This window comes from Austrofundulus limnaeus, unplaced genomic scaffold, assembly GCF_001266775.1.
Source record: "Austrofundulus limnaeus strain Quisiro unplaced genomic scaffold, Austrofundulus_limnaeus-1.0 Scaffold1318, whole genome shotgun sequence".
Classification (NCBI taxonomy): Eukaryota; Metazoa; Chordata; class Actinopteri; order Cyprinodontiformes; family Rivulidae; genus Austrofundulus; species Austrofundulus limnaeus.
Window position 1 is genome coordinate 23,560 of NW_013953720.1, and position 23,426 is coordinate 46,985.

At 40.4% G+C, this 23,426-nt stretch overlaps 1 protein-coding gene across 3 annotated transcripts in view; it reads right to left on the minus strand.

The window, feature by feature from the left end:
* pde4d (phosphodiesterase 4D, cAMP-specific) overlaps positions 1 to 23,426 on the minus strand; it is a 38,941-nt gene that overhangs the window by 4,774 nt on the left and 10,741 nt on the right. For 2 of the 3 annotated variants that reach the window (XM_014031782.1, XM_014031783.1), the window contains exons 2-11: positions 19,095 to 19,286; positions 17,238 to 17,274; positions 17,081 to 17,157; positions 16,514 to 16,563; positions 10,954 to 11,066; positions 3,144 to 3,237; positions 2,878 to 3,053; positions 2,689 to 2,787; positions 2,291 to 2,455; positions 2,092 to 2,191 (exon numbers count right to left, since the gene is read on the minus strand). In XM_014031782.1, the coding sequence (XP_013887236.1) occupies positions 2,092 to 2,191; positions 2,291 to 2,455; positions 2,689 to 2,787; positions 2,878 to 3,053; positions 3,144 to 3,237; positions 10,954 to 11,066; positions 16,514 to 16,563; positions 17,081 to 17,157; positions 17,238 to 17,274; positions 19,095 to 19,286 (1,103 nt within the window). Of the gene's footprint in view, positions 1 to 2,091; positions 2,192 to 2,290; positions 2,456 to 2,688; positions 2,788 to 2,877; positions 3,054 to 3,143; positions 3,238 to 10,953; positions 11,067 to 16,513; positions 16,564 to 17,080; positions 17,158 to 17,237; positions 17,275 to 17,928; positions 17,967 to 19,094; positions 19,287 to 23,426 lie in introns of those variants that run through there. The other variant, XM_014031784.1, reaches the window with a different exon arrangement.

Below are 23,426 nucleotides of genomic sequence, written 5' to 3' on the forward strand. Positions count from 1 at the left end.
GAATAAAATTACATGATAAAGGAAGCAAAGATACAATTCAGAATGATTAACAATGGTAACAAGAAATCTTGTCTTATTGATTTATGTCAGGGGTGTCCAAACATTTTGTTACGTGGCCCAAAACCATAAAGTCAGAAGGACTTGAGGTGCAAAAATATTTTTCCTTTACCTGCTCAACAATAAACTAAGCATTGAATACTTTAATTAAACAAATAAAGTAGTCAGATTTATTGCTGGAAATGGATATGCCAATTAATCTAGATCCAGAACTTTAAGTGTTTTGCAGGTTTCCCTTATTGAAAGAAATTTAGCAATTTTCTAGGTTTCAATTGGGGAAAAAATAACCCAATTTAGTCAATTCTGATCAATAAAATCAGGATTTAGGTCACTCTTTTGTTGAAAATGCTTGCTGTGTTCAAACGAATTTAATAAATTAATTTAAAGCAGATTGGAGTGCAGCAAAATCAGCTTTAGAAGTCACTAGATGTGGAAAAAGCTACGAGTCTGGTTATTTAAAGACAAATAATTGGTATTGTTGCCAATATTTGTTATTAGATTTTACTTTGTGATAAATTTGCCCTAATAATAAATAGAAAGTCTCCATCCACATCAAACACCTGTTCCGGGGTGATAAATTTGTAAACAAATTAGTATAATTGTTGAATTGATGTCAGGGGCCACACAAAATCACTTCAGGGGCCACAAATGCCYCCCTGCCACACTTTGGACATCCCTGCTTGATGTGATTTATGTGTCTGAATCAAGGCTGCCCTCACATCAAATAGATTTGCATGTACAAAAATTGTGTTTGATGACTGAATATTTCTACACAGGTGCAGTAAAAATGCATGAATTTGGTTCATGTGGGAAACATTGGATGTGTCCAAATTCAGGGGAAGCGTTCCTCTGAAGGCCGAATTTGTCAGCTGCTTACATCACAGCACCGTGCCGGAGGCTGTACAAATTTGACGACTCCACTGATGCGACCCACAAATGCGTCTTTGATTTGAGGGACAGGTCCAATGGATCCTTCTCGACCCACCCTACCCCATAATGCATTGCAGGCCGACCTGAGATTTTTCTTTCTACTCGTAATGGCAGACGAAATTAGAGAAAGGAGAGCAGTTATAAATAAAAAATGATGGTATAAAACTACTCTTATCTATGGTCACGAACTTTGGGTAGTGACCGAAAGAACGAGATYGCGGATACAAGCAGCCGGAATGTTTCCTCTACAGGGTGTCTGGGCTCTCCCTTAGAGATAGGGTGAGAAGTTCGGTCATCCAGGAGGGACTCAGAGTAGAGCCGCTGCTCCTCCACATCGAGAGGAGCCAGTTGAGGTGGCTCGGGCATCTGGTAAGGATGCCTCCTGGACGCCTCCCTGGTGAGGTGTTCCAGGCACTTCCCATTGGGAGGAGGCCCAGAGGAAGACCCAGGACACGCTGGAGGGACTATGTTTCTCAGCTGGCCTGGGAACGCCTTTGGATTCCCCTGGATGAGCCGGCCCAAGTGGCTGGGGAGAGGGAAGTCTGGGTCTCTCTGCTTAGGCTGCTGCCCCCATGACCCAACCCCTTATGATCCATCACCCTTATGATGGATAAGTGGCAGAAAACGGATGGATGGTATAAAACTTAAAAGTTTCAAGCGGTTGTGTTGTTAATGTTTTTGTCATTTGTATGAACAAGTTTTTTTAATATTATTCTTGTCAGAAATCAAAAGAACTGGTGTAACTAAAGAACTGTGCATGTTTAGTTCTTCAAATATGACCTTTAAGCTAAATTTGTTGTTTTGGGACATTACTGGTAATAATACTAATAAATTATGTTGCTAATTTTGATCTATTTTTCCTTCTGTTTATGTCCCTGTTGGTAAGCAACAGGTCATACGCCGGGATAAGGGCAGGAATAAAGCACTTTTTTCCAGTCTTTGTTGTCTACCAAGGACGCRGGTAGGCCAGCTCCTTAGAAAGACCCGGCCCCTGAACTTGCACACAGCCAGTATYGTCCTAAACATATGACGGTAAAAGAGGAACCAGCAAAGTGAATGTTTATATTGTGAACCTGCTACTGAGAGAAACCTGTTTGGACTTACTGGTGTTGATGAGGAACTGGTTTGAGACTCCAGGATGGTCCACGTCGTGAATTGCGCTGGCAAAGATGGCAGCTAGGATCTCGAGGTCTGTGAACACGGCCTGGAGGAGGAAGACGAGGGAGAGGCAATGAAGCACAGGCGGGAGGAGGCCGAGCACCGATTCGGCCTCCGAGCAGAGCTGCGATTGTTGAAAGCTCACCTCCAGGGCAGGGGTGGAGAGCAGCACGTGAGTCGACTGCGTGACGTCAGCGGCGTGGATGTTGTTGTGGTACGCCACGTCGCTGTGATAATGGTCCTCTAAGGTCATCAGGTAGGTTATAAAGGTGTCGAGTGGAATTTTAAACGTTTTTAACAAGTCCCTCTCCTGAAAATCAGACAATGCGAGCACATTTTTTTATTATAAAAGTTTTATTTTTTTTAGACTTTATTCATTTCTTTAAAATAAAATAAATTTACATACAATAAAAATACAAGTCACAAATAAAATGAAAGGGGGCAGAAAGAAGAAAAAAAATCTTATAGTATCTGCGCCTGTTGTATATAATCTACAACAAAGTTGATTTTGTCTTGAAAAAAATTTAAAAAGTGAGCTTTTACCTGAAATATTGTGTACATCATGACTGTCAGCGGTCGGTTCCCAGAGAATTCTGAGATTTTAAAGAGGTTAAGGCCCCATTTATTCACGTGTTCCAGCTCCTGCAAGACATTTAGAGACACGGTCAGACATAAACTATTTTTTTGAACCCGTCTCGGTCATATTTGTGTCTACAGAGCACCCAAACACACCTTGGCCAGCTCATCCTCGGTCTCGGTTTTGACACCAAAGCGCGGGATGTTGGAGTTTGTGAGGCTCGACGAGTGCTGCAGCTTTTTCACCCCGCTGATCTGAGACATGGGTTTGTTCTTCTTCTCCTTCTCCTTCTGCGTCTGCGGGGACGGCATCTCCACTTCATGCTGCTTGTCTGCACCAAAAAGAGGGCACAGAACCAAAAAAAGATGTTTTTTTTCCTCTCTCCAAAAGTATTTCAAATAACTCCTGTGTCATCACTTACCCAGAAATGTGTTGGAGATGAACTCAGACACCTGGTTCCCTGAGCGGCTCATCTCTGAGAGGTGAGTCAGCTCCCGATTCAACATCCTCTTAAACTGAAACACACACACACACACACACACATTAGATTTGGTGCTTTGTAATACAGAACAGAGGAATTACAATTATTTGCTTTTACAGCTGGTACTCCGAGGTGCAAAATGAGTAATTTGTATTCTGACAAAGGACACGGAAAGCAAAATAAACCTTTAGACTTTAGTTGTGTTTCAGCGTACCACACTTCAACTTTAAAACTTCCAGTCATTTCACAGAAGTTGCTCCCAGGAGTCACTTTTTTATGCACACCCCACAACCACACACACATGTAAACAATCATTCGTTTTCCTCGTCTCAATTTTTTCCCTCCCACCCTGCTAGCCTTCTGATTTCCCTCACCGTGTCCCGCACCCCCTCCTCCCGCTGCTTTAACCCAAGCGACAGACTCTAATTTAGCTCTGGCCCTTTGATGTGACCAGCAAACAGATCGATGAAATCAGGGATTTTCTCGTCTGGTTGCAAAACATCAAAGTTACGAAACAAACCCTAACATCCCTCAGATTAAAAGTCAGTGAATTTATTTGATAACCAGCCTAAACGTTGGTATTGCAAACATTTATCAGATGCACCAGGCAGAAAGATCTGTAAGAGCTACTAAATGTACCGCACATGTAGCATGATCTTCAAATCAATACTTAAATAATACAGTGTCATCAGAGAAATTAAGTCTTTTTTTAGGAGTTTGACGTCACCTGCTGAAAAAAAAAAACAACAACTCCTCATTACGTCATAAAAGTACAGAACAGCTCTACCACTGGGAGGGCTGTTGACCCAAAAAATAATAATAATAAAAAACGGAAAGATCTGGCATTTCTTTCTTTTTTTGTCCAAAAATCTTAAAATAACAACCAAACACCTGAACATTTTCAAAAGTTTTAAACCCAAAATCCATTAAAAACGTGAGCGTGCTTTTCTGCCGCAGCACTGTTCAAACGTGTTCAGCTCTTCCCCTCGCAGATTCGTCAACGTGGATAACAGACCCAGAACAGTTACAGCATGAAGCGTTGTTTCGTGCTCGACGTGTTGGAGAGGTGCTATATTTAGCATATTTGTGTTCATATCGTGCTGCATCCAAATCTGTCTCAAGAATAAAAAACATCCACCCTTGAAAGTCTTATTGTGCAAGTCTGAAACCAGGAGCGTTTAACTAAAACACTGTTTCTTACCTTTATATACCCCCAGGAGACAGAGAGGAGATAATTTGCTTCAGGCATTTTGACAAATCAACAAAGCAGATCCAGAAACAGAAACAGTTTCTAGCCCCGTGCTGTGTTCAGGTGATGTAAAGCACTCCGTTGTTTAAAAGCAAAAAAGCGGTCCGCACTTCTCTCCAGATAACAAACCGCAACCTTAGGAGACTTAGGAGCTCAGCTCAGAGTCCACAGCTGAAGCTCCATGTCCTGCCAACATCCACAAAAATGTGCCGATGCCCCAGAAAGCAGAGCGGAGAAAAAAAAAAAAAGAATTTTCTGGTAGATATGACACAAACGTGGCTTCCAAAAAAAAAAAAAAGAATCCAAAGGAGAGCATATTGTGCGCGTGCATGAACAAATGCAACGCGCACACTCAGATCCAGGGACACGCCGCTGAGGCTTTGAATAAATGACGACGGAGCGGATGCTGGTGTATGCCAAAGCAACAGGACACCAACTTTATTTTTTTTTTCCTATCAACTCCTCCCAAACAGGACTGGCTTGCCTACTTCTGTGTGTATGACACACGCTCCCATGTGAAGATCACAGGCTGCCTCTCTCACCGTGTCACACAACAGCAGCAAATCAGGGCCCGGATAGGGAAAGGCGTGTGAGCTCATCATCACCTCTAATTGGCCTGGATCGGACCAAACGTGAGGCGACCCACTGTTTGATTGGCCTCCGYCGAAGTCTGTGGAAAAATCRACCCCCTTCCCCTGCTTCTCCTTTTAATTCTTGCAGTGCAGGCAGGGTGTTATTGTGTGTCCATGTGTGTTTATACGTGTTACATGCAACAGGATGTGCCAACGTGTTTATATGTTGGCTGGTTTAAGCTTTTGTACAGCGCAAGGAGGGGAAAAATAAAACAGGTTACCTCATCAAACATGATACAAACTGAGGTCACCCTCAATCCCAGCATCCATAGGAGGTGAGTCACGCTAACATCACTGATGAGATGATGTAAATACACACATTATTCTTGAAAAAAAAAATTAAAAATAAAGAATGAGCGTCACGGTTATGTGAAGTGGGCTCAGTCGGACAAAAAGAGTTGTGTCCACACACCTCGCCGTGTTTTTTTTCTACTCCGCTCGAGAGGTTGTTGCTTTAGTCAGAAGAACAGAATAAAACCTTTTCATCATTTTTTTTCCACTAGTGATGAGCGTTCAGTTTCTCATCAAGTAGGATGAGAACATTGAACAGAACGTTCAGCTTGTTTACTTTTAATTTCTGCTCCATTTATTTATACGACCGGGTCAGCAGCAGAAAATTAATGCCGTGTGGCGTGTAGAAGTAATCTGACAAATCTCAAAAATGAGACAGTTTTACTGTGTTTGTTAATTAGCTTTTGCTGCTTTATAGCAAAAGTTATTAAAACCATGATTTCAAACCTTAACGAGAAAAAAAAAATCCAAAAAAGGCCAATAATAACAAAAAAGCAGAGATTAAATATGATACAATTTAAATACGTATTTTCAATCATTACACTGTATAATCCCTGGCCCTGACATTATAAATAGCATAAAGCATGAAGTTCATATAAAATTAACAGTAAATTAATTTCATTGTGTTGTATTAAACCACAGAGTCTTATTAACCAGAATATGTTGTTATATTAGTGCCGTTGTTAAATCAAGGGCTTTCCAGCTCAAACTTATCACCAAGGTGAAGCAGGATCTCCTTCAAGGACAATGAAAAGGTTATTTATACTTTTATCACCTCATGTCTAGACTAGTGTAATGCTCTGTGTGTCAGTCCAAATTAATTATCTCTGCATCATACACAAACTGTTCACAGTCCATTTTTTAGCTTGTGAAAAAGAAGGACAAACACATAATTCTGGTTTTAGCATTTCTTCACTGGTTTTGTGTCTATTTTTAGGATTTTATTTGTGTATTCTAAGACTTTATAGTGGAATTACCTCCATCTTCAACTGATCTTAAAATCCACACTTCGTTAGGAGTAAGGTCAACCAGTCAGCTTCTCTTTAGACATTCAAAGTTACAGAGAGGTGATCAAGCTATGAATACCTGTAGCAGAGCTGTTCATTGGCAAGAATTTGGCAAAACACAGGTGTCATGACATATTGCAACATATCGTGCTACTGTACACAGGGTGATATTACCATCTTTTGCTCAAATAATTTAAATTAAAAAAACCTCAGTATAAAGAGCACATTAAGTATTACATGCATAAAATCTGATTAAATCAATACATTAATCCATTAAGCCTTAATTAACAATTGATGCAATGCTTTTGAGAATCTATACAGTTTCAGGAAATGAAATATTAAAATATTTCAGTGCATCCATATATTCTTACACCCCAGTTGAATAACTGATCATATAAATTAAATGACTAAACATTTGTGACTTAAGCAAGATTTTAATTACACAATCTAAATTACAGTTTAAAAAAAATAAACATTTCTAGATATTGGTACAAAAACAAAATTATTTGAATATTTGCAAAGAGAATTGTTTTGCAGGCCTTTCTTCCAAAGATTGAAACTATTTGAGAGTTTAGATGACAGCGTCACAGATAAATAATATTATTAGAGCATGACTGCAACTTGAAAATGTATTTGATTGACTGATTGATTGATTGATTGATTGATGATGACTTTATTGTCATTGTACGGAGCACAATGAAATTACATTTATTTATTTATTGATTGATGTATTTATTTACTTATTTTTTATTCATTTTTTATTTACTTCAGAAACAATTAATTAATTAATTGGGAAGTAGTGTCTCATTAATGGCATATGCATTTTTGATTCTTTCACTGTGAAAAAGATAGAAGATGTTCTGATGAGAGATCTAAAAATCCAAACAAATAAATAAATAAAAATATTTATTAAAATGCACTTTTTTAAATTCCAGAGTTTGGTTTTTCGTTGTGACGACTGAATCCTGAATCCGTTTTACAGCCAGTAAATCTGTTTACAGCTGAGGTGTTGTTGTTTATCAGTCTATGTGCACATGCATGTGCAGACTTTCTGCACAGGACCAGCGGTCGCATGGATTGAAAGGAGACCAAAGCTGTCGCTGCTTACTTTACACCCCCACCCCTAAAGCCCACCTTGCTACAGGGAGTAATTTACAGCTACAGTGGAGCAGATGAGACCCCCTTCTAACAGAGATCTAGTGGCTTGAGTCGGACTCAAAGCTAAGCGGGCCGGCACAGGCACACCCCCACATTCACATTCACGCTCACAAGTCATTTCCTGTCTAATATCGGCCTGTCTGTTCACATATATAGACTTACAGTAAACATACACACAGATATAACTCCTGGAGACACCCCATACAACTCGCTTTCGCTGTCACCAACACAAGGACACACACAAACACACAAAGCGCTAGTTTAGTCAGGAGGTGTGAGCACAGACTATTGGGTAAAAATTGGAAAGTGTCACACCTATCTTAGCTGTGACTTGTGTGTAATTTGTTCCTCGGCGGAGCGACTAAAAATACACATTCCCTTCTGTACATAACCCTTGACACCTCCAGATCTCTTTTTGATGTTTTTTTTTCCTCACATTTATCATTTATTCTGGGAACAGACACCCCCACTCGTCATAATACAGACAACTGCGGTGACCGTCCTCATTGAAGACTCGGCTAACTGTGAGAAATGAGTCTTCAGTCTATTCTTGATCTGGATCTTTAACTTAAAAGAAGAACTTTAGAGAAACAGACTCAAACGTCACAGAAACTTTAAGTACTGGGAACTTTCAGAGCTTATCCAGTGACTTTTAGAAGTGGAATAAACAAACTACCAATGCAGTGTTGACCCAGTTTAAAGGCAGCTGAAGGTAAAACGATGTTTGACGCTGCAACACAGATCAGGAGAACAGTTACACTAAAAACTGAAACGTGCACAAAAAAGAGCTACAAGATCTAAATACTCCTTCACAAACCCCAACAGATTACTGACTAACTGAAGTTTAACTGTTTATTATCATCTGCTCTGAAGGCAAAATGGTGATGAGGTTTTTTCCTGTGTGTGAGATCATTTACCTTTAGCAAAAAATATTGCATGAACCACCAAATCATTTCTTATGAAACTTGCAAAACAACTGATTCTTTAMATCTACAACTGATTCAAGATGGCCGCCACAGCTAAGCATTCTAAGCAAAAATGTCTATAACTCAACCAGTTTTGTAAGTACTGTGTTTAAATTCAGTGTGGTAGCAGCTGAGAGTTACCCCAAACATATTATAATTGCTAACTGGTTGCACGACTGCCATTAATTAGTAAACTCAACTGTATGTTTGTTAGCAGAACTACTGGATAGTTTTTAACACAACTATTAAAAATCAATCTGTGCACATCTTCAACTGATTAACTTTTGGAACGAACCTAATTCAAGATGGCTACCACAGCAACATCAACCGTAGCAAACATAAACAGCTATAACTGGAACACACTTTCAGATATTGAGCTAAAGGTTGATGTGGTAGTAACAGGTAGTTATCTACAACATATGCTCTGAGTGCTAACACATCTAGCGAAATCTCACAATTTTTTATGAGATTATGCATAATGTCTTACAAGGTTTGGCTAAAGCAGCTGTAACTCTGCTCCTGTTCATCACAAGACGTCTTTTGTTTAAAACATTTGTAYGAAATGTGGCGGGTGATGTAAAATCCTTCAGGGAATGCCAGTGTGTTTAGTGTGGAAACATAGATGGGATCAAATGGGCAGAGTTTTTGCGCCGTTCAAAAATCAAATATAAATATATTTATTCATTTTACTCAAGTGGTTGGGCTTTACAGTCAATACAATCCTGATATTTAACAAAATATTACGAGAAAAGGCTTTGGTTAAAAAAAATAAGAAGTCTGTCTGCCATTTCACCCCTTTGCTCTTTGGAGCGACCTCCGAAAATTTTGACCAGATTTGACCAGCACACACTGTTCTCATAGGCAGCCAGAGGGAGACTTACACCCACACACAGGGTGGAAACCAGAGGACTTAAACAGTGAATCTGTTGCCTTGACAGAAATTTATTTCAAAATGAAAGAAATTTATAAAAAAAAAATAGACATAATTTACAGGCAAACTAGTCTCGTCTTTTAGCTGGAGAGTGAATGTGCCAGATTTAAAGTGGAAACGTCTTTGACCCTCCTGCTGTCCTTGGATCAAAATGACCCCTGAGCCCTCACTTTTAAAATTAAGTCAAAATGACCCAAGGGCAGCAAGAGTGTTGAGTGCAAACAGACTACTCAAACCCTTTTGTGGAAATTCAGAGGAAAAGGTCCTCATTTAGGGCACAAGACGTGCAGATGTTGCAGCAAACAAATGAAACCAGATTCTTTATTAATGGGCTAAGAGTTACGCTGAGAGCTGTTAAAGCCCAGCCCGCAGACTGCAGACTCAAAGTAATTGCTAAGCGCCGGAGACGTAACGCTACCTGTTCTGTTTGTGTATGTATGTGAGTCGCTGGAGAGAGAGAGATAGCAGGGTGGCTGTTACCATGACAACCAGAGATAGCTCTGCTGGTGAGCAATGGTGATGCAGAGCGTGTTACCATTGATCTTTTCTTTTTCTTCCTAATCTTGTGTTTAAATGAGGCAGATGGACGAGCGGTGGACGTGGCTGCAGCAACACCAGAGCGTGAACATGTGTGCTTCTGTGTGCATGTCCTCCCTGTGTCTCCTTTATGTGTGTCCCACTTCGTGTGACATCACAGTGTGTGACATCACTGGAGCCCAGAGCTCATCAGCATTCGGAGCAACGCAGCAGTCACCCCCCCTCCTCACAAGAGGCAACTGAGCATGCTCATACCTAAAGCCTAAAGTCCTTGCCTGCATGACAATGCTATCACTGAAACACATGAAAACAACACAAGCAGTCCAGCGTGGGCTTAGATTCAGGCATAAAGGCACGTAACAAGAACAGCTCGTAGCATGGATAGATAAACACTTGACAAATCACCAGAGAGGGCCACACAAAGAAAGGGGCAATTCTTAGTTAATATTATACTGTACTACTCATAATACAATCAATTAAATCAACAKATCGTGATGTTCTGGACCTCTCTGTTCCATGCTATATTTATAAAGTTGTGCTGAACAGGAGCATTATACTGACAGGAACTCAATTTCAGCCCTCCTGAGAAGCCAGACAACACAAAATCTGGAACACAGAAACATATGAGAGGGGTATAACCTTGGGGTAAGCTGTCTGGAGAAGCATGTGTTTGACTGAAACCAGTCACAACCAAAAGCTTGACTATTTCAAGTCAATGGAATTGTAAAAGTGCTGCTTTGTAGTCCACTCTAGATTATATACTGTATAAAAGTAAGTCTCAACCTGTAGAAGACACTGACAAAAGTGCAACTTTAGTGTATGTGTACACTTAGTGTTCTGTACAATAGTCAAACCAAAGACCAATTACACATCTCATGGAGCCAACACAAAACCAACAGTGAACCCTGGGAGCAGCTTCTTGTCATGAGATGCATTTCTACAATGTGAAGGTGTTTCTAAAAAAAACATTTGATTCTCACCTTGTTGGAGGCCATCTCGCTGACCGAGTGTCTCGTCTGCAGCGTCTCCAGCTGGTCCAAGCACCAGTCCAGCTCCTCCAGGGTCTCAGTGGCCAGTTTCTGGTAGGCCTCCTCTGCAGGGGCAAGACAGGAGGGCAGGGGGTCAGTAAGGGCCCGCTTCAGGGGTCTAGTGCACGGTCCAGGCCCGGGGTCTCCCACCCCACAAACAGCTAAGCTGGGATACCCCGAGTAAACACATGGGTGACTCTTCATTCTGAACAGGCGAGCCAGCTGGGACGGCCCGGGAGCAGGACCTGCTTGTCTCGTGTGCCGACCCGCCGCTCAGTCATCGCAGGTCAGCTGGGCCCAGACTTCTTGAGTCCTTTAGAAATAGAGATGATTTCCAGCGCAGCTCTAGAGTTTAAATCCTGGATTCTCCCTTTTAGGATAAAAGTCAGATAGAATCCCTCGGAGTGTAGGTGATGGACGCTCACCCAGTTCTGAGTCCAGATTTTTAATAAAGAATAAACAGCAGAAGGAAAAAAAAGTACTCATTCACTATCCCCCCCTATACATAGCACACACATCACACCCAGTGTTCTGTGTAGGGTACTCTATCTGTAATTCCAGTCATGTAGCAAGATGAACAACAGTCTGCTTAGCAGGCCCATGTCTGCCACAGGATGAATGGATGGATGGAGAGGAGACAGGGACGGAGGAAAGGATCCAGTCAGCGCCTCAGACCCAGTCGACATCCATGTGAGCGCTGTCCAGCACCGACCGAGCGAGGGCTTGTGTACGGCACCGTGGCATGGCCAAAACACAACGAGACATCTCACGCACACACGTCAGGAGACGAGCAGACACAAATATAACACACGTCCACACTCACGCCGGACGAACAGCTAACCATAACACATCATGACTGGCTTTCCTCAGCCCTTCTCCCCGGAAAAATATCCATGGTCTCCAGGAAGCAAAAAAGGGGGCTCTGTGTGTGTGTTTGTGTGTGTGTGCTGGATAGTATATCCTATAGATGCTAGTGAATGAAGGGGGGGTGGGGGGTGAGTTGCTGTTGCTCCGGCTTCCCTGGTAGCCAAACGTGCTGCTCTCCCCAAGCTGTACCTAAAGTCTGAGAGGACTGCACTCTGGATGGGGAAGGGAGACGGTGAAAACGTGGACTGGATACACAGGAAAGAGGAGCCCCGGCTAGAAACTCCACACTGCTGGGTGTGCAAGCATGGTAATATGTGCTCAGCATACAAATAACACCAAAACACAAGAGGTGGTCCACAATATGGTGAGGATGGCAACACAAGCCCGTATGAGACATTTCCTCTTTTTTTTGGTTTCGTTTGAAACTAAAAACTTTGCTAAAGTCAGCACACAAAATGTCACCTTGTCAGATGGTAATTAATACTGATGCTTTGACTAATGTGGGGAAACTTTTAAAGCTATTTGATAGGAAAGAAAAGGGTTGGGAGGTGACTTCAGTTGCAACTTAGTAATACAGACAGAGAAGCGATAGAATGAAACACAGTTGGATCTAATATCGACACAACCTTGTAGAAATCATTTGCCTCCAGCATTTACCCACAATCAGCTTAAACATAGTTTTTTTGGGGATAAATCATACGACTCTGCCTAATTTTGTATTTATTTAGGAATTATGTCATTGCACTCCATGCTGTTCATAAAAATAAACTGTTTTTAGGTCAGCACAGGTCTTGTGTACAATCTGCTGCTGACCGTCTCTGAGCCATATTTGTCATCACATATTTACAACAATCTCTACCTGCTCCTGCTCCACTATACTTGACACATTTCCCCTTCTTCTTCCATAAAGTCCCCTTTACCTCCAACACTTTTTTTGTTTCTTCCACAGCTCATCCTTAACCCAGCTTTTTTAAGTCTCTCTCATTTCTCGTCTTTCAGTCTCCTTTTCTCCGTCTCTCTCTCTCTCTGTTTCTGTCTCTCTCCCCCTCTCCCCTGTGTGGTGTCAGTGGCTCGGGTGCTACTCTTTCTGACAGCAACTGCACTGACGTCAATGACATTCTTCTCATGCTTAGTGCGACATCAGACACCGGCGCTCGGAGAGGCCACTCTGCTGCACAGACGCAGGGCTGCAGCCAAACTGTGTACCGGAACAGCTCAGCGGTGAAGTCGGACCGCGAGCGGGAAAAGACAGGAGAGGAGAGGAGGAAGAGGAGGAGGAGCGGCAGGGGGAAAAATATGGATGAAAGGAAAGAGGGAAAAAACATGCATTTGTACAAAAATTGTTGATAAAAATGATGTAAATGTGTAGTTTACTAGAAGTATAATGAATAAATGAGCATATATTTAAATATGTATACATATATAGACATATTTTAAAAAATAAAATTCTATTTGTAACTATTTTTAAATAATTGGCCATTTCTTTTAAACCACCAATAGATACAACTATCATCAATTTACGCAATGAAGCTAAAATAATTGGAGCTTTAACTGTTAAACTGTTTGCTCTGCTGTCTGATGTAGGACGACAATGATTAATTAAGCCTCTGTTCAAAGTGAAGAAGCCATTTAATTGGTCCGGATATATTTCTACGTATTATTTGTATGTTTTTTATTGTTTTAAGATGACTTGTTGCAGAGTCAGTAGGACTTTTGTATTCAAAGTTTCAGTCAATTCTCCAATGTAATGATGTTCATGACTCACAGCTGTCACCACTTTATGGCAGGACCCATAATGGCTATGCACCAGAATGATTGTGTTCTAAATATAGCACAATGTCACCAAGCCTGCATATAAATAAGCAGGTTATGAAGCGAGAATGTGATTCCTGTTTGGAATGTCTTTCTTGCTTTCACATGTGAAGTCTATACAATTTTTGAACTTATATATATTTTGTCTTTTTGTAATTTTACATAAATATTTGTGATTCTAATGGTGTCTGTAGGGTCATAATCATCACACCAAACAGCCCCCAGTGGAATGATTGGTTAGGTTACAGTCACAGAAACTACAGCTGAATGTCATGGGCGATTTTATTCAGTCTGTGCCATGCCCTCTACAACACACTCATTAGGAGCTACATGTGTGTCTGATGGTTACACTAACCCTAACCCAGACTGAAAATTATGTAATACATGCTCATTTGTTTGTTTTTCATAAGCTAACGTTTCTATTTAAAAAAAATTGGTAAATATTGGTAACCTGATGCGTTAGTTTTTAAATTATATCATTGTGTTGTCTTTGCATTCTGTTAACCATCATCTCTTTACACCTACTTCTGTCCCATTATATTGGTTCTCTTTTATTGTCTGTGTTCACATAATACTGTATCTTAAAGCAGCCTGTTTCCCAAAGAGTTGCTCCTGTTCACATATTTTACTGTTTTTGTTGCAAAGGGGCAAAATTAAACCTAAAATTTGATACAGAATGGGTCATTAAGTTTTTGTTTTGTTTTTAAAAGTGAGGCTACTTTTAAACCAATGCAAAATTTGCACTCTGCTTTAATAAATATTTTAGTGTTAAAATGCAGCTTCTTTGGACAAAAAGTAAAACTCCTTCATTGCAATCTGCTATGCCTGCAAGCTGCAATCTGAGGTCTTGCTCAAGGTCCTGCTGCTGGGCACATGGAAAACCAGGAGCACAACTTAGCTTTCACTGTTAGGTTAATGCATGAGCTTTCAGTTATAGTTAAGTTTAAACTTATTATTCTTATTAAGTTTATTTGATAGGGACAGACACACAACAACATAGACAGACTGAATAAGACAGCAGTCCCACACCTGTATCATGGTGCTTATAGCATGAGCTAATCTGCAGCACTTGTCCCTCCCTAGATGGACTTTTAAAAAGAGAAAGAAGCAATAAAAATGAGGCTCCCACAAAAACAGGGGTACACAAACACAATGTGTGCATAAGGACCTGCCTCAACTGTGAGACAACAGCAGCCTTCCACTTAACGTTGCAAAGATGAGACACACTCAGTTAAAGCTCCTCAGTTAAAAACGTGATGAGTTCAATGTCCACAGAAAACAATTTGCCCTTGAGTGTAGCTACAGGAGTTAATGAAACTGAAACACCTGGTTTTACACCATAACATCCCTTTCAGACAGCTTCCTCTTGCGTCCACAGTAAATCCTGTTGAATGTGGTTCATCCTTCTTGGTGGTTTGCTGACATTATCCTGGATACTGTGGCTCTTGATACATCAGAAACACTTGCTGTCTTGGTCACAGATGCACCAACAAGACATGCACCAACAATTTGTCCTCTTTTGAACTCTGGTATGTCACACATACAGTAATGTTGTGTGCATTGCAATATTCTGAGCAAAACTGTGCTCTTACCCTGCTAATTGATCCTTCACACTCTGCTCTTACTGGTGCAATGTGCAATTAATGAAGATTGGCCACCAGGCTGGTCCAATTTAGCCATGAAACCTCCCACACTAAAATGACAGGTGTTTCAGTTTCATTGTCAAAGCCCTCTAAGTGTTTGTGAAGAATACTGTATACAGTACACAACCAAATACATGATTAACATGTTTGTGGCTCATACTTCAAACTGGTGCCTGATCAGCCCAAACTGAATGTAAATGCAAGGTGAATGTACAAAACAAGAAAGTCAAAAGACTTTTTAAAAATCAAGTTTATTTTCCGGGTATTGTTTTTATTTTATTTTTTAAGAGTGACCTAATATTTAAAATTATTTATTTTTACAATATTTAAATCAACTGTTCTTGTTCTGTGATTTTTTTAGTAACCTGTCTTTTATTTCATTGAGTATGTTCTTCCAATTTGTTATCTCTGGTAAAAATTTACTAATCAGCACACCAGTTTGTCTTTTTCTGATTCCCTTCCTCTGTATGTATGTCTCAGATTATTTCACCCAATGTCAGATTTGTTGTTTTCCTCACTTCGTTCTTGACATGTTTACACTTTGTTTTGAGTCTCTGTTGAAGCCGATAAAGTTTGTTTGCATCTGGAACCTACCTCCTTTCTGCCTGCCTGTATCTGAGTCTTTTCTACAACCACCAACTGATTCAAGGTGAAATACATGTACATAGTACATATATATTCTTCCATATTCTAGTATATTCTCGAGTTGCACTGGATCCTCAAGTTCTTTGGCTAACTCTCCAGTGTCTTTGAAATAAAAAAAAATGTCAAGATTTACAAAATTTTCACTCCAACATCAGGCAGCACACTGGGTTGTTAGAATAATTTATATATAGCCTTAATTTGAAGCATTAATAAAGGATGTTACTTTGAACAAAAGGTTTCTAATGCAGCAGCACTTTTCTTCTTGTTCTAACAGCATTTAAAGGAAGCATACAGGCAATAATAAATATGTAAGCATATTTGAGAGCAACATTCTAAATGTATCTGATGTCATCTTCCATCATGCATTTTTACATCAGTCTACACACGAACACAAAACTGCTTACAAATATCTCCACTGCAATATAAAACGGACACGCTTGTGATGCCAGGAGCCCCAATATTTTATATTACCAAAGTAAAATTAATATTCATAATTCACAAACATAAAATTACAAACTGACACACACAAAGTACTTATACTGTACCTGTGAAGGTGGTCTTGGTGATGGGTGGCGGGTTACACATGGGTGATCTCCTGTCATGAGGAAAAAAAAAACAAAGGTCCATTAAGACATTTCCCTCCAACTCACACATATGTAGATGAACACTGAAGCTGCATTATTTCTGTTGGCTTCTCCCTGCATGGATCAGGAGGAGCTAAACGAGTTGTTGTAGTACCGAACTGAAGCAGCAGAGGGCAGGAGGAGCAAGCTGCTGAGGGATGTGAATCAGTACAAAAAACTGATTGAAGGTCAGTATTCTGCAAGTATGTTAATATTGTTGATACATTGTGGAAGGATGCAGAAGGATTTCAGAAAATTAACAAATGGAGCATTTTAATCACCACCATCTTTCCATTATTTTGTAACCCCATGAAAATGTGATCCAGCATTTGTTCAGCATCTCAGCATGAACAAAGTAACTACTGGCTCTAGAAGGAGGCTTTAACATTTGTAGCAGCTCTTGTAGTTTTTGCGACGCCTCGAACAGGAACCGTTCAGAGAAACAGTAAGAATGAGCTGCTGGAGGAGAGAACGTATGTGGTAACTTACTTATTTGATGTTCTGTCTTGCTGTAAGTTCGTTAATGCACCAAAGTTGTTTCGGACAGTTCTCAAGCTTGCAAGAACCTAAAGGGGACATGACTGGTTAAGATTTACTCACTTACTCGCATTATTCAACTTTACAGCAGTTTAACCAAACAGCTTACCTGTGCAAATGGCGTTACAATCATATCGTCACCATGACTGGAAGAAACAAAGAGAGTGGAGAGAATTTTAAAGGCAGGTCGAACATCATGTTTGAGAACAGATGTGAGCTCTTTGTTTTATGAAGAGGGGGAGGGATGAGGGTCATCTCTGATGTGCTCATTTTCAACAACTATTTTTCCACTAAACGTGACACAGGTGTGTAATAGTGCCACAGAGGCTTCAGGTTTCAGCAACGATACTGAAGGGATTCTGTTCTGCCTCTTTGCATGTTTGACAGTTTGGTGCGAGACATTTTTGGCATCGAGCAAAACGTCACAGCAGGGCTGCAGTCAAACAAACAAGCTGTCTTTGCACCTGCATCAACATCTCCTACACAATCACCCTCTCTCAACTCCTTTTCTTCTCTCATATTCGCCTTTTCTTTAATGCTCACGTGCTTTTTGGTTTCATGTTGAGCTGACATTTACTGGTCAAAGGAACAGCACATTACAGTTTTTTTATATATATATATACTATAAATGGAGGTGGAACTGAAAAGTTTTGCTTAAAGGGGCAATATTATGTGTTTATCAGGCATACATTTTAATTCAATACCATAATAAAGTAYCTATGTCACCTTTAGCTGTTATTAAAATGCTGTTTTTATGTTCAAATAAAAAACATCTTCTCATCACTTCCTCTTCTAAATACCTTGAAATTGGCCTCTGTCTGTTTAAGAACCACCTTCCGCTTCTGTCTCACCCATTTCGGTGCGGGGGGGGGGGGGGCATGATGYAGTTTACTTGGCATCTGAAATCACATTTCCTCAAAGGCATTTTTAATCTGAAAAGAGCTTCACTGAGTGAGAAGTAGTGGAGCTCAGCAGACAGTTTCAATTTCACTTTCAGTTTCACCCGAGAGCCTGCAGGAGTCATGGGTGGGGTGTGGGGGAAAGGGGGTGGGTGCTCCGCCATGAGGAAGTTCGGCTTAAAGACACATCCCAGGGGCGTTTCTGGTACCAAAAGGCGTTTCTGGTCCCCACCTGTCGTTTTGCTCCTCAGCATGGCTGTCTAAAAACGCTGCAGGATTTCTCAAACATGCATGAATGAGTCAAAGCAAGAATTTGGACATGTTTTTTATGAGAGTATAACATTATAACATGATATAAAACTCATAAAAGTTGATTTTACATGATATTGCCCCTTTAAAGGTACCTCATGAGATTTCATCAGCAGTTCAGATGGTATTAGTCAGCAGAGCTTGAACACATGTAAGCAGTAAGCTGTCAGTCACAACTGCTGACCTCCAAGTTATGCAAACACTGAACATGTTCAGGTGATCATGTTCAGATGACAGCCTTGAGAGTCACAATGCCTCACATGTTGCTCACTTTACTTCTTGGTAACAAGAAATTAAACAAGTGACATATTCAATAATTACTTGAACAAATACCAAATACCTGGAGCGCTTTGTTAGAAAGGGAGAAGTCACTGTAACCTGGTGACATTTTGGAGTAAATGCCGAGTAGAYTAGAAGTTGTCACTTGATATTACAGTTGTCAAGAGCTTCATTAAAATGTTTACTTCTGCTTTTGCTGYAGCTTTACAAAAGATTGATGTTAGCACTGTCCAAATTGAACATGAAACACTAATTTTGCGAATACTACAGACATGATGGTTTACCACAAATGTCTTTTCATGCTCCTGGATAGGTCCATTCATCAGTGTAACCAAACATCTTTCTGCTAGTCAAGCACACTCCCCTCATCTCTAAACCAAACTAAAAATACACACAGCTGTGATGTGAATTCAGAGGAGCAGAGAAACAAAAATAACGACTATGTTTGGAACAGACACAAAAAGTAAAGGTGCCCTCACATGTCGCTGGCGATGGAGGAGTTTCGGGACATGGACTTCGGGGAGAGGTCGTAGTCGCTGTCCGAGCGGTAGAGGAATGACTCTCTCCGTTGGCTGTGGACAAAGTTGGCCTGCARGATGAGGCCTGAGCCGGGGCTGGCCATTGGATCGAGGGGGCTTCGACCTGATGACGTGCCATTGTCCACGTCGAAACTGCGTACAGAGAGGAACAGAAAGGGTTAAACACACATAGGGCTACTTTTGTTATCAGTAATGAAATCTAGACTCGTAGAATTTCACCGTTGCAGTGATAACATCTGAAGGGTGATCAGGACATTCAAACGCGTCTACATCCAGATTTAAAAAGTGCTCGGTTCAAACTCAGGAAATACCCGAATAAYGCTCCCGACTCACAGCCGAGAGGCGTTTGTAAACCAGTGACACCCTTTCCCACTGGGATGTCATGATGAGCTCCCTCGTCTCCAAGGTGATTGTTCACCCAGGTGATGACTAGTGCACATCTCCAGGGGATATCTGCCTCGTCGTCCCGCCTACTACGTAATCCTATAATCTAGCCAGGGGTGGACGCTAAGGTCAGCGTGGGATTCCCCCTCAGCCCTTCGCACAGCACACATGGGAATGACGTCCCCTTCTATCATCAACATCATCTTCATCACAATCCTCAGTGTGGAACCAGCGACACGTTTAATCCAATAAAGGCTGTGTTGTAACCAGYGATGTGTTTGCATGTGGAAGAACAGGAGACCGGGTCAGAGTGCATGTTCCGAGCGTAYGCTCACCGCGTACGCCGACAAAAAGAGGAGTGTTTGTGACGACTTTCCCCAATCCCCACACACTTTCTTTCCCAGTTTTCAGAGAATATACCAAAAAAGGCAAACATGTCACCTCCATTATATCAGCTTTCCATGTCTGACACGCAGCAGACCCCCACTGGATGTGATGAGATTGTAAAAAGTTTACTGCTACTAGAAATAGCAACATGAAAAGCCATAACTAAAAGCATTCAGTGAGACAAGAGCAATCTGTGTTTCTTCAGCCAAGTCATTTTCCAAATTTCCAAATGGGGAAGTAGCAACAGAGGCTTTGACATTTTACATCAACAAAAAGAGTATGAACTACAGAGCTGTACACTTTTTATGAAACTCTTCAAATCAGTTTAAGAAACGTAATTAAAAAAAATGTAAAAACTTTGGAAAAAGTTTGGCAAAAGTCCAAAATAGTGTACAGTTTTACACTTTACAATAAGGATCCCTTTAAAATGTGTGGATATTTTATAATGCAGTAATACAGTACAATATTATATGTTAAAATACACATTTCCTAATCATTATTGTTCTTACAAGGTAGTAAACTAGTCTGAAATGTTTAATACCCAAACAGATTTGGCTCAGTATTTGGACAGAAACCAGACAGTTTTGTCTCTCTTTTTTAACCTTAATTAATACACAATAATAGAGTAATAATTAGTAATAATTTATAAAGTGTTTACAGATGAATTGATAACCTATCTATAAACYCTTTAAAAGTCATCTATAAGGGGAGTCTTGTTGTAAAGTGGCACCTTAAATCAAAATTAAATTGTTACAGTAAAAAATAAACACAAAATCAACAAACAGTTTTTAAATGTTTTTTTAATCTTTTATCAGAATCACAAAGTGTTTGTCCAAGTGGACCAACATCATCATCGCACAGGACATGCAAAGCATATTTTCGACAACAATTAAATGCCTAAACCTGCCTCGTTGCAGTCTTATTAAAATAGCAGGAACTACAGAGCTTTGATTAAGGATGTGGATAGTGTGGCTGTGTGCCTGAAGAAAGAACAGCTGTATTGTTATCGCCTTCCTCTCTGACTAGTTCTTTTAAAAGCACACGTCTAGAAATACTGTGGTTAAAATGACCTTAAGCAACGTTTTATTTTATTCCAAAAATGACTCCAAATTTTACACAAGAAAAAATACCAGTTTTACCTTTCCTCCTTTACCAGTCACCTCCTTCCATCTATGCTTTCTTATCATGCCAAGCAACCCATCTGCTTTCTTTACTGCAGGTGTGAAGCGCACACTCATAGGTGACGTACAAGTTATCATTCCTCCCCACCGTCAGTCTGTTCTGCAGCTGTTGTGTGTGTGATAAGTTCGTCTGGGTATGTGTTTCCTATGTTGCGAACCGGACCGAGACAAAAAGATGACAAACGGAGACTCGAAGAAAGTGTTGAAAGGTGACACTTGGCGTACGTCTACCAGATTATTCTTTATCACGTTTGTTCTGACRTCGCAGCCGGCTGCTCTCAGCCTCTCGACACGCCTCGGGAACAACACGCGATCTGTGCAGCAATGTTATGACCGAGCGCTGACATCAGTGCAGGAATGTCTCTCCCTTCATTCCCTGGCACAACAATAATTCATCTGAACCCAGCAGACGTGAAAGACGGGGAGGAAAGCGACAACACCTCTACGATAAAAATGACAACAAAAGATGATTCTTGTTGAAACGATTTGAGGAATTCTCTGTTACTTTTGAGCCATGATTTACCAAAAAAAAAAAAAAAACACAGCTTACGCCCCCCACCCCCCACAAAAAAATAGAGCCACAGAACTGAGACATAATTAGCAAGAAAACAAATATTTACTTCGCAAACACTAAAGTGACGATGAGAAGATTCCTTGTGTTGATCCAAACCGCCCATCTGTATCAGATGAGCAATAATYCAATCTATTGTATTTGACTTATCCTTCCAGGGAGGAAAAGTTTGCCTGGGTGTGTGTTTCCTGTGTGTGTGAACAGGACTGAGACAAAGATCAGGGAGATAAGACAGATGACAAACAAAGGCACGGAGAAAGAAAAAAAAGTTGCAACAAACTGATTCTACAAAGACTTTTTGTCACGTTGGATGGGATAAAAGGTTAAACACAAACGGGTTTATGTCTGATGTTCCCCTGGGAAATGACTCCATTAGGTAATAATTTTTTTATTTTTATTCCTGAAAAGTTGTTCAAGTTCACTGTAACTCAGCACTGCTTCACATCTAAAAACAGGACACACAATGTCACGACTCTGAGATAAATGAGAAGTGCCGTGACTTTATACTGTAGGACATGCTAAAGGACACAGCACAGCCCTGTTATTCTCCATCTATTCTTTGCTCTTCATAACAGCCTCTGGTTCGTCTTTCCACTTGTTTTCAACTTTCCTTCAGTCAAGTGATATACACAGAGCTGTGAGAAACAGGTCAAAGCACGTGTGTCCTTAAAAAGTCAACTATTTTCCTAAAAGCACTTCAGAGTTAGTAGAAAAGCTACTGTATCCCCTAAAGACAAATTCATTAGGAAACACAAACATTATTTTATTTTATTTATTTATTTTGGCGCCGTTCACATTTGCAACAAAGTTCACGGAGTGCGAGTTTATATAAAATTCAACTCAGAGCTTTAACTGAGCTAAAACTGAAGCCATATTTAGAAAAAACATGCCAAAAATGTGGAGCCCCTGCGATGTTTAGAAAATGCAAATTCATGTGGGTCTGAAAAGATCTGGATGTTCGGGGGGTGGGGAGTGGGGGGGGGATTTGAGCAGGAAGTGGAGGAAGGACAAGGAGAGACATGTCGGAGCTGCATGTTGTAAGCATGAGAACATGTACGAAACTTCTTGAGTTTGTATTAAGGTGGGGTGCTTCGGCACACAACTGAAACCCCAGTCTCTTCATGAAAATGGCTGCAAAAACATCAAACATAATGGAATTCAGTAGTATTTTTAAAATTTTATTATTGTTATTTTTTTTCTACACATGTACTCTTTTTGAACTGACAGATACGTTATTTGTTAGTTGAACTGTTTTCTTAGGGACTCAAAGTTACTAAAGATTTGGCTGAGAAAAACTTGTTTCTATTCATGTAAAAGACTTATTACATGAATAGAAACATTTTTAAAAAAAGGTGTGAAGCAGTCCTCTTCATTAATGTGCTCACTCCCCATAATATCTTACTTGTAATGTCTAACCAACTCCCATGTCTCCGACAATTACTGTTTGTGTGCAAACTTTCAGAAAACTATGCAAGTGAGGAAATTATGATGATTTTGTTTGTATAAGTGCATGAAAGTGAACCTAAAGGTCAAATCACAGTGGTAAATTTTCTCCTATACTATAAAAAAAACTAAAGCCAGTGGACGGCTTCAGTATGCAACACGTTAACACTCATCATTCTTTATCTCTCAACACTGTTCTCACCGTCTCTAAAAGGTTTCAGGAGAAACAGTAGGAAACCTCCAGATAGCGTTGCACAAGAGACAGGCAAAGGGAGAAATTGTGGCGAGCTCAAAGAACACAAGGCA